The sequence below is a fragment of the Micromys minutus genome (assembly GCF_963924665.1).
Source record: "Micromys minutus genome assembly, chromosome: 3".
In the NCBI taxonomy this organism is placed as follows: Eukaryota; Metazoa; Chordata; class Mammalia; order Rodentia; family Muridae; genus Micromys; species Micromys minutus.
Window position 1 is genome coordinate 54,609,301 of NC_137972.1, and position 14,567 is coordinate 54,623,867.

Sequence of the window (14,567 nt, forward strand, 5' to 3'; positions counted from 1 at the left end):
GTTCGAAAGGCTCCACAGCCTGGGAAATCAGAAACAAAGGTCCCAGCCAGTAATTGCCGCCTTTCACAGGCATAGCCAGCTTCCTCTGCCACACTCGTGAGAGGGAAGCCAATGTCCTTATCCCAGGAAGGGGGCAGGGCGGTGGCACTCTGGGTTGGGGGAAGGGAACAGCATAAACCACCTTGGCAAACAGGGTCATCTCTCAGGCAGATGGCCACCTCCCCTTCTGGCCTGTCCCCCAGCTGTCTTTCTGCTTATGAAGCAGGAGGTCCTGCTCAGCTCTGAGAATGCTGGTGTAACCCTCCCCCTTCCCCATCCCCAGGCCAGTGCATGCAGTGGAGCTTGATCTGGCTCCTACTCACTCTCTAAGCCCTGTACTTCCAACAGAGAAGTCGGGGCCAAAGATCCTTGTTCTGTACTGAGTAACAAAATTGGGAGCACCTAATCATCCCTATGACAAACAGTTCTCTAGCCATTACCCAGGTGGTAACTCATTGGTGACAAGTCATCTCTGGTTGAGAACAACTGTTCTAAATGGAGACCTTGCTGGTGGCCACAGGTGAAATTGTCTTGCCAAGCCAGGTGCCTTGCTTGACTTTGTACAAGATGGATCTCCACCCTGCTCCTCGGAGCTGGGCTTTTTGGGTATCAGGTCTCTCCTAGATGCTGGGCTTGGAGCTCTGTGTATATACATCTTGAGCATAGGGAGTTCCCTGAGCCTTTGTTTCCTCATCTGTAAGAATGCAAATTGATACAAATTTGGAGCCTGAGGTGGCCAAATGAGTGTGGCACTTAGGAAAGTCCCTTGGGTTCTGAGATTGTCCCAGTCGCCTTCTAAGGTTCTCATATTTTCCCCTGCTGATGCTGGAGCAGCTGCCAGCGCAGACATTGATGGGAAGATGTGGTCCCTCCCTGGGGGCATTCCAAGCTGATGAAAGAAGCTGTGGGTTCAGGAGGAGGCATCCAGGAGGAATCACACTTGGTGAAAAGGGAGGCTGTGATGCTTTATTGGGACATTTCGGGAAGGTAGGCATCTGAGTCGTAATGGAGATATGATCAGGTATGAGGTATTTCTAGCAGAGAGAATCCCACAAATGGCTAGAAAGATGCATCGGGGGAAAGGGGACAGCTGGGCTCTGTGTCCAGGTATCAGAGAGGTCAGACTACTAGTAGAGTCTCCAACAGTTGCTTGGTGAGGAACTTTGCCTTTATTCTGAGTACAGCAGGGTGGGAGAGGGGATCATGTTGATGGCTAGAAACAAAATGATGCATTAAAGTCACTGGCTGGTATGTGAGGAATGAGCCACTGGGGTTGATATAGCAAGGGGTAGGAAAGGAGACAGGGGATGGATTCTGCTTCTGACCTGTAGCTACCAGGCCTCATGGCCCACAGAGTCCCAGACTCAGCCTGTGAAACAATGCCCCTGTTTGGCCATGGCCCCTCAGCTCAGCCACTGCCCTCCACCCTCCCTCATTAGCTACAGGAGTCTCTCCCAGCAGCCAATGAGCAGCTGTCATTGCGGTTCCATTTTAGATTTTATCAATGTGTTCCTGTCGCCTGGGCAACGGAGCTGGCGGCCTTGTCAGTCTTTCCTGTTGCAGAGCCCAGTAACCCCCACCACAAGCACCATGTGGCTACGTGGTGAGTTTTCAGTCTTGCAGGCTAGGCTGGGATTCCTCCACACATAATTTATCTGGCAGTGGAGGCAAGTGTCTGTCTGTCACCTGGCCCCCTCCCTCCCTGTTCTCCCCCCCCCCAGCCTGCCCTGTCTCTGCCACTCAGTCAAGGCAGGTGGGTGGACACTGGCTCGCCATCAGAACCCCGGCCTAGTTGGAAAAAGAGCTGGCAGAGCAGCTGCAGAAGCCATCACTCACAGGCTCCTCGGGAAGATGGGCTGGGGGCCTCCACAGCTCAGCATAGCCAGGGATGCCCTGGTTTGCTTTGGGGACCCCCAAGAGAGCCCCCAGAAGCACTGGGCACCAGAGACAGCAGCAGCGTGAGCCTGCCCGGTGAGAGCGTGCACGCGGATGAGCTGCAGGCTTTTGTGCTTGCTGCTCTTTGTATTGGAGGCGCGCACTGTGTGAGCTGTACTAAGCAAGGCTGGGCCATGTGAGTGGGGGCCGCGGCAGGGACCGGCAGCCAGGCCTCCACCTCCTATCAGCACCTTGCTGTGTCTCTCTGGAGACATCACTGCAGTCCACTAGAGACTGGAAAGTGAAAATGCTCAAGTTCAAGGCCTTTTGCCTGGATTACTGGCAGTTCCTGTGCCTGCAGCCGTTGCATGGGGCCTATAAAAGGTAAGCAGATCCCCTTCTGCAGAGGACCTAGGCCATGAGGGCAATGGGATCAAGAAAGAAAGTTTACCTCGAGTCTGCCCTGCTACAAGGCTGTCCTATTTCAGCTTAGGATCCCCACCACTAGCCAGGAATGGCACTTAGTATGTGGTCCACTCTGCAACTTGGCTTAACAATCCCTCCTTTCCCTGCAGCCTGCTACTAGAAGGGGTTCTGCAAATACATGGCTCCATGGCCGTGCTAGAGTATAGCTCTGCTGCATAATTCTTGCTGCTATATGAAGCCAGGGACCCACTGAGGTACTGACCAGGTCCGGCTCCCAGGAAGGCAACAATGCAGACCTAGCCTGTAGTCACACTCCGTCCAGTAGGAAGGGTTGCTACAACACGTGAGTTGGTTAACCCCACCACTCAGCACAGCTCTGGGAAAGCAGACTGGGAACCACCTGACCCCAGTCAGAGAACTAAGGTTGAGAATCTTCCCTCCAAGTACCACTTGGGACAGGACGGTTTTCCTCTTTGAGCCTATTTCCCATCAGGGATTTGGAACTGTCATCTGTAATAAGTGGGATTTGAGTGTTGCTTCCTACAGTGACAAGGACCGCAGGAGCTGAAAGCGGGGGGTGGGGGTGGGGGGGGATGAGGGGATGTATGAGAATGGCAATGTGTATGTGGGAGGGGAAATTGTCTTTATATCTTTGGATAGTATATATAAAGTATTTTAGTGTGTATGTGTGTGTATGTGTGTCCATGAACACTTTGCTGTGTCCTGCAGTAGAGTACCATGTGGTCATGGCAGGGTTGTCTGAGTGGCTGTAAATACAAACTTCGAAAAATAAACTATTTCATCTACTCTGGGGGAATTACTTTTTCCTGATCTCACACTCTGTGAAGTTCATGGCCATTAGTATGCATGCAGTTCTGGGAATGTGTGGAAGCTTTGCTTTCACTCCTAGAAGGCTTTCTTGGAAGAGGGTGCTGAGGGTCCCACAACCACCACAGAAAGAAAGTTTCCATACTTGGGTGAGTGCCAAGCAGTGAGGCCCATCCTGCATCTGAGTACTCCAGCCACATGAGCTGTAGGCGTTCACATCAGGGGCTCAGCACACACATGCAGCTGGAGAGACTTTTGTCTCTTAGGTTATGTGTGGCCCTCCAGGACTGAATGCCCTGTGTGACCAGGAACACCTGTGCTTGGTCCTTACTGAATGTGGGTGTAGCATTATAGTCTGTTGTTAATCTCAGCCAAAAAAAAAAAAAAAAAAAAAAAAAAAGGCAGCACAGCTCCTCACAGAGCTGAGACAAATGAGAGAGCTGTGTTCGTGAGGCCTGGGTATTAAAACTTGGGTCTCTCTGTTCTGAGACAGACTTTTTCCATTATCTGTAGCTTCAGACCATGCACATACTGGGATCTGGTAGAGAAGAGCAGATCCTATCAGCTATAGAAGTCATGTGGTCAGAGCCCTGGCAAAACAGAGGGACTGTATCTGAGTGGGCCTTCCAGAAGTGACCTCTTATAGCAGGGGGTTATGTCTGAAGGGCTTTGCTGGCAAAACACAGGACAAGCCTAAAGACTTTGAAAGAACTGGGGGACTTCAGGAAGTGAGAAAAGCCACATGACATCATCAAATCTGGATGTTGTGCTATAATTACTGGAGAATCCACTGAAGATCTTGGCTATGGCAAACTCAGGTTTGCACTCAGGGCCACCTGGTCCAAGAATAAAAGACCAAACCAATAGCAGCCGTTCCCACCCATCTGTGTGGCAGTTTCTTATTTAGTGCATTTGCCCTTTCCTTCAGGGCTCTCAGCCTGCCAAGGGAGAGCCACTAACAAGCCTGAAAGCTGAGGCAGGGATGGACAGCTACAAGACTCTGCAGCATGAAGGAGGCCTCTAGGAGGAGCTGGGAAGGCTCACTGTTGCTGATGACATTTAATGACGCCTGGGGGTAGGCACGGGGTTTGGTTCATAGGCAGTATATTGTATATTTAGACTATTCAGTGGTGAGGAGGAAGCATTAGGGAGTTTCAGGGGAGGTGGTTGCAAAAAATGGCAGGACAGTGTTGTAAATGCTGAGGCTCTGACACCTGCTACCTATGAATGTCCATTGAAGGCACTAAACTGAGCAGAGGGAGGTGGGCACATTCCACTGTCTCGGGTAAAAACCCGAGGCACAGGGGATATACTTTGTCTGTAGTTACACAGCTAGTTAGGAGTATAGTCATAAGGTAAACAAGGCCAGAGAAGCTACTGTGCTGCTCACTGAGTGCTGGTGGCTATCCACTGTGGTGAGCGCCATGCCTAAAGCAGGGGGTTTGTCCTCTTTCCATTCCCTGCTCACCACAACCATGATGTATATCATGGATGGTCAGAAACTTTGGATGCATTCAGCTCCTCTTGGTCAAGAGCCTCAGGAAGTCTCTTTCTCATTCTTTGATGCTCTACCGGCACTCTCTTAAGATGGCCAGGTCTGCTAAACTACCACCTCTAGAAGCTCTTTGGGGAGTATGGAAAAGCACATGAAAGTACCAGAGGCTCTGTACCTAGTGAGGCTTAAGTGGCTGCACAGCCCCGGCAGCTCTCTTCACAGAGGCTTTGAGAACAGCCACTTGGCATTTCGCCTGATGCCATATTTCCTTGTTTAAAACTGCGACCCAAAACTTAAAGAGTATGAAAAGGGTGTTGTGCAGACAATGCATAATTAACCACTTCTAAACACAGGGTGTGCCAGGCTCCCTTGAAGCTGTTAATTATTCTTCATTAGTGGTCTTAAGTTAATGTAGACTGATTCTGGAGCCCCGCCAGTGGCTGGGTCTGGTTGGAACTTGTGACTTCTTTAACTAGAAACCATACTGAACTGCTGAGGAATACCTCTGTTTTTTTGTTTGTTTATTTGTTTGTTTTTGTTTTTTTCTACTATGGGTAGGAAGCTTCATCCATGCGAGGACCAAGGATCTTCTCCCAAGTATCTTCTCCCAAGATCTGGCTGGCCAGATCTGAGGGCATTGTTACTGGGGGAAAAAACAGATACAGAGAAAACAAAGGAAGAAATTTCTGTCCTCTGGCATGGGATGGCCCTGTGCAACCTCTCAAGTCTCATCTTTCCTACATTCTAGACCCAGAACCCAACAGAACCTTAGGTCAGGAGCCTGCATTTCTAGGCACAGTTTTGTAACTTTATATAATACATAAGATGGGCTTCCACATTTTAAACTTGAAATAAATAACAGTATGTTCTGCTATTTGCTTTAAATATTTTGGGATAAAATATGTAACATAGTGCCTGCTTTGATTCCAGTACTCAGGAGGCAGAGGCAGGCAGATCTCTATGAGTATGAGGTAGTCCACATAGTGAGTTCCAGGACAGCCAGAGCTACATTGTGAAACATTGTCTCAAAAACAGAGTTTCATTATTTCATTATGCTTCCAAAACTGGCTCTGAACTGGGCTCAAAACACCCTTCTGCTTTAGCCTTCAATTGCTAGGAACACAGATGTACACCACTGAGCCCAGTAAAAGCCACCATGGTAACCAACTCACTGTGCCCTATGGAACATAGTCACACTTGTGTACACTTGTGCAGTCATCCCTATCACCCATCACATTCTCAATTTCCCTAATTAAAATTCTGTCCCCATTAAACACTGATCCTCGACTGCTACTTTCTATTTCTAGGGGCCCTCCTCTCCGTGTATTTGTCCTTGAGAGACTTCTTATTCCATTTGGTATACTGTCTCTAAGGTCTGTCTACAGTCTAACATGTACCACAGCTGCCTTCCTTTCTAAAGCTCAGTCTACTGGAAGTTCCACCCAATTTTGCTTCTATGTACTGGGGAGAACATGTGTTGCTCCTGCCTTGTGTGTGATGAATAGTACCACTGAGTGTGGGTATGTGAGTTACTCTTAGTTGTGAGGCATGAAGATGAGTTCAAGTGACAGCATTTGGGAGGTAGAGGCAGAGGTGGGGCTGTATCTGTTAGTTCAAAGCCAGCCGGGGCTATGTAGGAAGAACTTATCTTAAGAAAATGAATGCTTTGTGCATTCAGTATTTTAAGGTTTATTTATTTACTACTGGGGAGAAAAGTTCCTCATATGCACCAGGCAATTATTCTACCACTGAGTTCTAACCCTAATCCATTCATTCATCGCTTTGCTAGTGAGATTCATCGTGTTGCTGTGCGTGATCCCCCTCTATTCATCTGTGTTGGTTATTGGATTCCGTTACACAAATAGCCGCATGTTCAAAGTTATAGTCAGGGCAGTGATTCATTGTTTCTTGTGTTTCTTGGCTCTTGAGCTGCGGCATCCCTGTGGATGTGTACAGGGTAGTGTGTGAGTAAGAGCCTTCAACTCTGCTGGGCTTAGCAAGGTCACTTTCTAAAGAGGTTGTGACAGCATGTGGGTGAACATTAGCTCTACATTCTTGCTAAGCAAGGTATTAGAAGCCTTGTGATGTTTTTATTGTAATGCTAAGAGGAAGAGTGAGAAGAAGAGGTGTGTCAGTGGTGTGGAATTGCCTCCAGGGCTCTCTGCATTCAGCAGTGTGGTGTAATGTCACTAACTTAAACTTCTATTGTAGGATTCCAGTTCCCCTGGAAAGGGACCTGGGGGGGGGAGGGGGACTACCTTGTTACATACTGGCCTTGTACCCTATCCTCCAAACACAATGGTTAGGGGAACCAGCTCACAGCATACCAGCTGTTCACTTATTTCCTGAAGGTTGAGCTTTACAAGTCAGAACACTACCTTGTAAGGCTACTCCTAAAACCATCGGCACCATGTAGGGCTCAGAGTGCTCCTGAGGCATGGCTTGGAAAGGGGTCTGGCAGGGCTGTGAGGGAACATAAGCACTTGCTGCTCACCAGGTCTCAGGTCTTGACTCCCACTGTCCATCAGAAGTAAGGCAACCTGAGGGGCTCTGCAGGCTGATGAGAATTCATGCAGTCCTCTGATGATTAAAAATCTCTTCATCACTGAGATGTAGGTGCTAAGTGTTTGTGTTGCATCAATGAGTGACATCCTGTCTAGTGAATACTGCTGGGTTGAACTTGTGGCTCAGTGGCAGAGAGCTTGCCTAGCATGCCCAATGCCAAGGTTCCATGCCCAGAACATCATGGTAAGTGGGTGTATGGAGACTACAAGGAAGAGAATGCACCTATGCTAGGAGGCTCACAGTATCTGATAACTCTAAGCAAATTTTGCACTCTCCTCTGCAATCCACAGGTAACAATGTGTATACACACACACACACACACACACACACACACAGAGAGAGAGAGAGAGAGAGAGAGAGAGAGAGAGAGAGAGAGAATGAATCTTAGTTATTATTGCTCTGAAGAGAGATCAATACCAAGGCAACTTAGAAAAGAAAGCATTTAACTAGGGACCTACTTACAGTTTTAGGGGGTGAGTCCATGACCATCATGGCTAGGAGCAAGATAGCAGGCAGTCAGGCATAGTGCTGAAGCAGTATCTAAGAGTGTACATCTTGTCTTTTAAGTGGAATTAAAGAGAGAGTCGGACTGGGCCTGGTGTGGGCTTTTGAAACCTCAAAATCCACCCTCAGTTGCATACCTCCTCCAACAAGGCCACACCTCCTGATCCTTCCCAAAATAGTTCTACCAACTAGAGAACAAATATTCAAATATATGAACCTATAAAAGCTATTCTCATTCATACTATCAGACACATACACACATGCAGACAAACAGATACACACATGTGCACACCTGGGCACACATACACATATAAATTTTTTAAAACTTACAAAAAAAAAAGAAAGAAAGACAAGTTTCTGTAGAAAGACATGATCTTCAAGTTTCTGTCTCTGAAGTGAATTTAATCTGCTTCCACCTGAAACCCAACAGGAAGAAATTTGGGAAGCAATGTGGTTGGTTCCCCACATTTCAGACCAGAAAGAAGATTGAGACCAGAGAGATTTATTTTCCTGATGTCACAAGTAGCATGCCACCAGCTTCCCCGGGCTATTCATTACCCAGTGCCAATGAACATTTCCTGGATCACTCTAATATTGCAGTTGCTGTGATGTAGAACCTAGTGGTTTAAACCAATGGTTCTTTTCTTTTGAGCAGAGATTGTTCTATTTACTGTCCCCTGGGGCATCTTGAGGCCTGGGGTTGGATTCTTAGAAGCACCCCTGACCTCATCTCCACCCCTATCTCATCTATTTGGTTTTCTCCCTGTGATCCAGGATTTTTCAACCTTAGAGCAGTGGTTCTCAACCTGTGGGTCACAACCCCTTTGCCAAGCCTCTACTTTCAAAATTATTTACATTATGATTCTAACAATAGCAAAATTACATTTATGAAGTAGATACAAAAGTAATTTTATGGTTGGAGGTCATGACAACATGAAAAACTGTATTAAAGGGACACAGCATTAGGGAGGTTGAGAACCACTGACTAAGAACATGTACAACAGGGTGACTAAGAGGGAGAACCCAGTAAGATTTTTGTCATCTTGTGTATCCAGACCTCAGAAGACACCTGTATCACATTACACTGTCACATGCCCACTGTGGGAGGGTACTGAGACTCCGCATCTCCTGGCCTGGATCAGGGTTCTTGTAGAACACGTGTGGTAGGATGCAGCTGTTGGGAAGTTTTAGGAACAGAGAAAACCATGGTGATAACAGCAAGTCACTTTCTTCCCATGATGTTCAGGCCCCTAAGCTGAAATGAGCTTAGGAAGGTTGCTGGTGGGGAGAAAGGGAATGGGTACCAGAGACCCACCTGGTCCTCAGCAGGTGAGGCGCTAAGTGCAGAACAAGGAGGAGAGAAGTAACTTCCTCCAAGAAAGGGAAGAGACTTAGTTATGCTGCAGAGCTGAGAGCTTGGAGAGGACTTACCAAAAAAGGCAGTATGCCTGGGGAAGAATTTGAGAACAGGACACTTGTTAGGAGCTACGGAGAAAGCCATAGGTCTTGGTGGTGCACATTTTAATCACAGCTCTAGGAGGCAGAGGCAAGTGGGTCTCTGAGTTTGAAGCCAACCTGGTCTACTCAAGTTCCAAGACAGCCAGAGCGATACAGAAAAACTCTGTCTCAAAGAAAGAAAGAGAGAAGGGAGGGACTGAAGGACAGAGGGAGCAAGAGAAAAAGGGAACAGAGGGTCATGGGGCCACTTGGGAGTCCAGGGACCCAGCAGAAAGTTAGACAAGTGGTTTGGGAACCAGGGCAGGGAAACTTCACTCTGGATACCCAAGTGCAGGCTCACAGCTCTGGACAAGACCTGGACAACTGAGTCCCTGCACTTGGGTCTCGGGACAGTTTGATTATGGGTGCTCAGGCAGGGTCCCACCACTTCAAGCACAGGGACAGAAGCAGGAAGAAGCCTCTGGATACTCGGTATCTGCTCACTAGGGCTGATGTCTCTGCAGAAGGTGTCTGCTGCAGGGCAGTGTACAGTGTTTCAGGCTCTTGCCAGCTGTCCTCTCAATTCAGGCTTCTGGCCAGTGTGTGTCAGAGGTGGGTGGTAGGCATGGGAATTCAGCAAAGAGTCAATTTGGCTAAACTACCAGGGACTAGGAAAAGCTGTCCTGGCACAACTCCAGCCTGATGAAGGAAGGCAAGACAGGCAAAGGTAGAGAAGAACCCGTGTCCTCTGGGGGCACAAGGGTCTCCTGGCCTCTCTAACCTTACCCTCTTACCCAGTGATATGTAGAACCAGACCTTGGTCTGAGGCACTGTAGACCAGACCAGGCTCTGGTATTGTCTTCTGTGTTGGCAACTTCCCTGTGGTAGTGAGGTGGAAAGGTGGTACTGAATTCAGAGAGATCAGATGCATGGAGGCATTGTTGCTGGCCAGACCTCACCGAGTTACCACAAGAGACACTTGTTGCCTTTGCTCACTGCTAAATTGAGCAGCAGGAAGATCATGCCAGCACAGATGCCCAGATGGTGTAGAGAAGGAGAACCCTTCCCCTGTTGCAGACCTGCTATGTGTTGAATTGTCAACTTCCTAACTTCTTGTATTGGAGTTATAACCCCAACTCCTTCAGAGTGTAGCCTGGTTTGGAAATCAGGTCTTTAAGGGAGTTAAGATAAAATGTGGTGATTGGGATGGACACTAGTCCATCTCCTTATAGGAGAAACTTGGCACAGATGCACACAGGGTGCACTGCTGTGAGGATTGGCTGTGTCCACTGCACTGGGCCACAGGTGCCAGAAGGTTATATTCGAAGCATTCAGATGAGCCTTCAAGGGCACATTGCATGAAGTTAGTATCTGATCTGTGGGTCCAAACAGCAGGTGGCCTTCTTATTTGGTAGCTTTGCACTGCCAATTGGAGACCTTAATAGACAAGGTTCAGTAAAGAGGACTCTTGCCCGCCTGCCCGTCAGCTGGATGTCCTCATTTTCCTGCCTTTAGATGCTGACTGAAACACAGACTCTGGGGCCTATACTTACCAGCTTTGTAATCCGGTGAGTAGGCTAGAGGATGGACAGATGGACGGATGAATGGATGGATAGACGGATGGTTGGATGGATGGATGGATGGATCTCAGCTATGCTGGAGCAGGATCATTTATGAAGAATAGAGCCTCACCTCTTACACTCCTGGAAAGAGGGAAGCCCAAAGTTGAGGTGTCACATCAGTACCTACCTCATGGCAGACAACAGACAGGCAGGGAAGACTGAGAATGAGGTTCTTATTTTTCTCAGGAACACACTCCCAAGACACCCTGCCTCCAGATGAGAGTGTGCTCGACTGAGGGGCTTAGCCTGCAGAAACATATCACTTCTTCTAGTCCCCAACACTATTGCTCAGGGGATGGCACATTAACTTGGGAAACACATTCAAATCATAGTACAGTGTTTCTAAACCAGTCGTGGGCTTCTGTGAAGTGGGCATGAGGTTCCATCTCCAGCTTATCCTGAAGCTGTGGGGCACAGGGCACATGTACAGACCCAGTCAGTATAGAGTTCCTGTGCTCTGTGTGTGGAAGCATCAGGAAGGTGGTGGAACATTCACCCAAACATGGAATTTAGGAGGATGCCAAAATACCCAACCACCAAATAAACAAGGCTGTGGCTTGAAGCAAGCACAGGCTGTGGTTTGTCTCACCACCCTATCATTGTGTAATGGGAACAGTCGAAGAGGCCACAGTGTCCAGGCCTGAGGCCCTTGTGTGCCTGCAGGACTGAAAGGGACACGTGAGAAGATCCATAATGTAGGCTGTACACTTCACAAACTCAGTTCCCTTGGCTCAGAGCATGAGAGGCATCTTGGTGAGTGGTGTGTAGAAATATGTAGTGTGTATACGTATGTAGTACATAGGGTATGTGGTATCTATGTGTGCACAGCATAGAGGAATGTATACTGTATATAATGTATATATAGTACACTGTATATAATGTATATATAGTGATGCATGTTAGAGATGTGGTGTCAGGGTACTTGGTCTATAAGGGTGGACACATTTTCCTTATGTATCAGAGTCCACTGTGGCCCCACCTCACATTTTTGCTGGCCCTGAGCTGACCTATCTGTTTCCTGCAGGACCAGGAAGACAAAGTACACAGGTAGGGTCCCCTGTGTAAGGCTGTCCATCCCAATATGATCAGCTGACTGTTCTCCTTGGAAGGCCACTCTGGAAATGCACACTGCCTTTAATGTTTGTATGCATGGTAGACAAGTCAGAAATGTGGGTCACGGTCACAAGGTCAGCTGACAGTTTTCCTGAGATGTGTAGAGAAGCTAGCCTCCTTGAATCAGTACAGGTATCCCGCTGTGATTATGTCCTAGCATCTTTTTGCTTTATGAGACACTCTACAGTCTTGGTGGCTGATTCACTTTCAAATGGTTAAGAGTGTATATGCTTGTGTGTGTGTGTGTGTGTGTGTGTGTGTGTGTGTGTAGTAAAGCCTCCTGCTAAAATACATGGCTAGAACACTGCCCAGGGAGAACAGCCATGAGAAAGTGCCCCAGAGCTCAGCTTAGTCCCAAGCCTTCATACAACTTTCCCAGATCTGCACTTAATGAAGCTCACAGCAAAGAATAGAGCTCCAGGAGCCAGAGGCACCTGCTCGTAAGACACTACAGGAACCCTGTACTTCATACCTCCTCTCCATCAGGCCTCCGCTCCAGTCCCTCCCTTGTCATCCTGTCTAAGGTACTGCCACTGTTTATTCCCCTTCCACATTACCCTGCTTTGTTTTCTTGGTTGCCTTCTCTACTCTGACACATTACTTAACTTGCTTACTTAGCACCTGTGGCTACTGTTTCCTGAAGCTAGCTCCAGAAACAAAGGATAGGGTAACCAGCCTGGAGTCTGGGCCCACACTAGCCATGTGCCCTGCTCTACTGAGGAGTTCCCGACTAAGCCCTCTCAGCCACCTGACAGGGTCACTTCAAGCTCCTGAGTCGTGTCAGGATGAGCCTATCTCCTGCCTTAAGCTGGTCGCTGCTCTCTGGTCAGCAGCAGGTGTGTGGCCTTACCTATGGCAGTGCTGTGAGGAGGTGGCTGTGGTTGAATTGTCTGCAGCGCATGAAGATGGCACGGTCAGGGAAGTCTGAGGCCTGTGACCACAGTCAAGTCAGTAGCATGCTGGCAGGAAACGTATTTGCTGAAACTCAGTAGCTCCTTCTAGTTTTCATGGTAACCTTCTACTTGCAACAAGGACAAGAGTTTTTCCACTGAGAGGAGAGAGGTAAAGTTACTTTTTAACAAACCTGTTCAGTTGGGAAGGCCGGCTCCCTTGCCGCTCTGTGTACTGTTGTTAACTTCATTACTAGAGTTTGGAAGCTGCTTGTAAGGGTCTGCGCAGGACTCAAAAGCCAATGAGCTACCTGCAAGTCAGCGTGACTCACCATACCAGTGTTCCCCACTCACTCCACACAACTTGTTTTTTTGTTTTGTTTGTTTGTGTTTTTGTCTGTTTTACAAACTATCTCTGAAGTGAACCCATTGTCACCGTGGCTTTTGTTCATTCTGATCAGGTGGTGGGAGCATGTGGTTCTCCTCTCCTTACCTCTCTTCGCTTGCCCTCCCCTCCCCTCTCCACTTTTCCTCACCTACCTTCTCCCAGGCCGAGAAGGAAATCACTGTATAGCCAATGCTGGCCCTGAACTTGAAAAAGTATTCCTGCCAGTCTCCTGAGTGTCAAGATTCAGCTGTCATGCCTGGCTTCACCCCCCCCCCCCGATTCTTACATGTTGTCCAGCATGGGCTGGAACATGTGAGCTTATGGCACAGAACATTGGCTAGAGTGAGCAGGGAGAGGCTTTGCTGTTACCACTGGCATGGCCAAAAATCAATCCCTTGGGAGTTTCAAAGAGCTGTATGGGTGGGGAGGGGCAGGCTTTTGAGTCAGAATCCCCTTATTCACCTTGAGAAAGATGATCACCCTTCAGTTTCTCCTATTGCCTCGGTTCCCACAAGGCCCCTGGATTCCTCTTTCTCCTTGTTTTGTGGGTGAGGATTCAGGTGGAGAAGAGGCTCTGGGGATCTCATGGCTGTGTAGTCAGCAGCATGGCAGGATCAAGGTCTCAGACCCAGGGTTCTGCCAGCAACTAGATCTTCAGTTTCCTTGCTGTGTGACTGTGGGCAAGTAAGAGCACCTCTCTGAGCCTCTCTGCCTCCACACCTAGCAGAGAAAAGTTAGGCTGGGTCCCATGTCTCATGGGATGCCTTATTTCCCTGTATAGAAGATGGAGAGAACCAGAGGAGATAGCTCTTGTTTCCACTGATGGCTCATGGGAGACCCTGCCTACAGGTTCCAACTACCAGTGTATCCAGTTGGTCCTGGATTCTGGTTCTATCCTAACACCAGGAGGAGGTTCTGTTACCAAGTTACCAAGTGACCATGGCCCAGGATCAGCAGCTCCCTTGGATGCTCATGGCTGTCTGTGCTCCCCCTTCCTCCCAATAACAAAACTCCATCTGACCATGTAATCATCCTCAAACTTCCTGCTTGTCTGGCCCCTGGGAACAGCTGGAAAATAGCCTACCCAGATGGTGTGTAGGCCCTGGCTGCAGACCTCACCCTGGATCCATGCTAGGCAGGTCATGTCCCCTCTCTGGATTTCAGTGTCCTCACTGGCAAAATGAAAGTCAGAGGGATCAAGTGAGAGAATCACTCATTCATTAATGCAGCTCATTAGCCACTGCTCTGGGCTACCTGCTATGCTGGGGCAAGAACTGAAGCATACCCCCCTCTTTACCCTCAACTCTCCCAGTCCAGTGTTTTCAGTTGTGCAATGGCACAGAAGGGCCCCAGGCATTCCATAGAGCTGGAGCAATCAGAGATGG

General features: G+C 48.4%; 1 protein-coding gene across 3 annotated transcripts in view; it reads left to right on the forward strand.

Annotated features, from left to right (window-relative positions):
- Window positions 1–2,216: 2,216 nt before the first annotated feature.
- The window catches only part of IQSEC1 (IQ motif and Sec7 domain ArfGEF 1), a 117,125-nt gene continuing 104,774 nt past the window's right edge, over window positions 2,217–14,567 (forward strand). For all 3 annotated transcript variants that reach the window (XM_080914993.1, XM_080914996.1, XM_080914999.1), the window contains exon 1: window positions 2,217–2,298. In XM_080914993.1, the coding sequence (XP_080771119.1) occupies window positions 2,222–2,298 (77 nt within the window). In that variant the 5' untranslated portion in view covers window positions 2,217–2,221. The remainder of the gene's footprint in view (window positions 2,299–14,567) is intronic.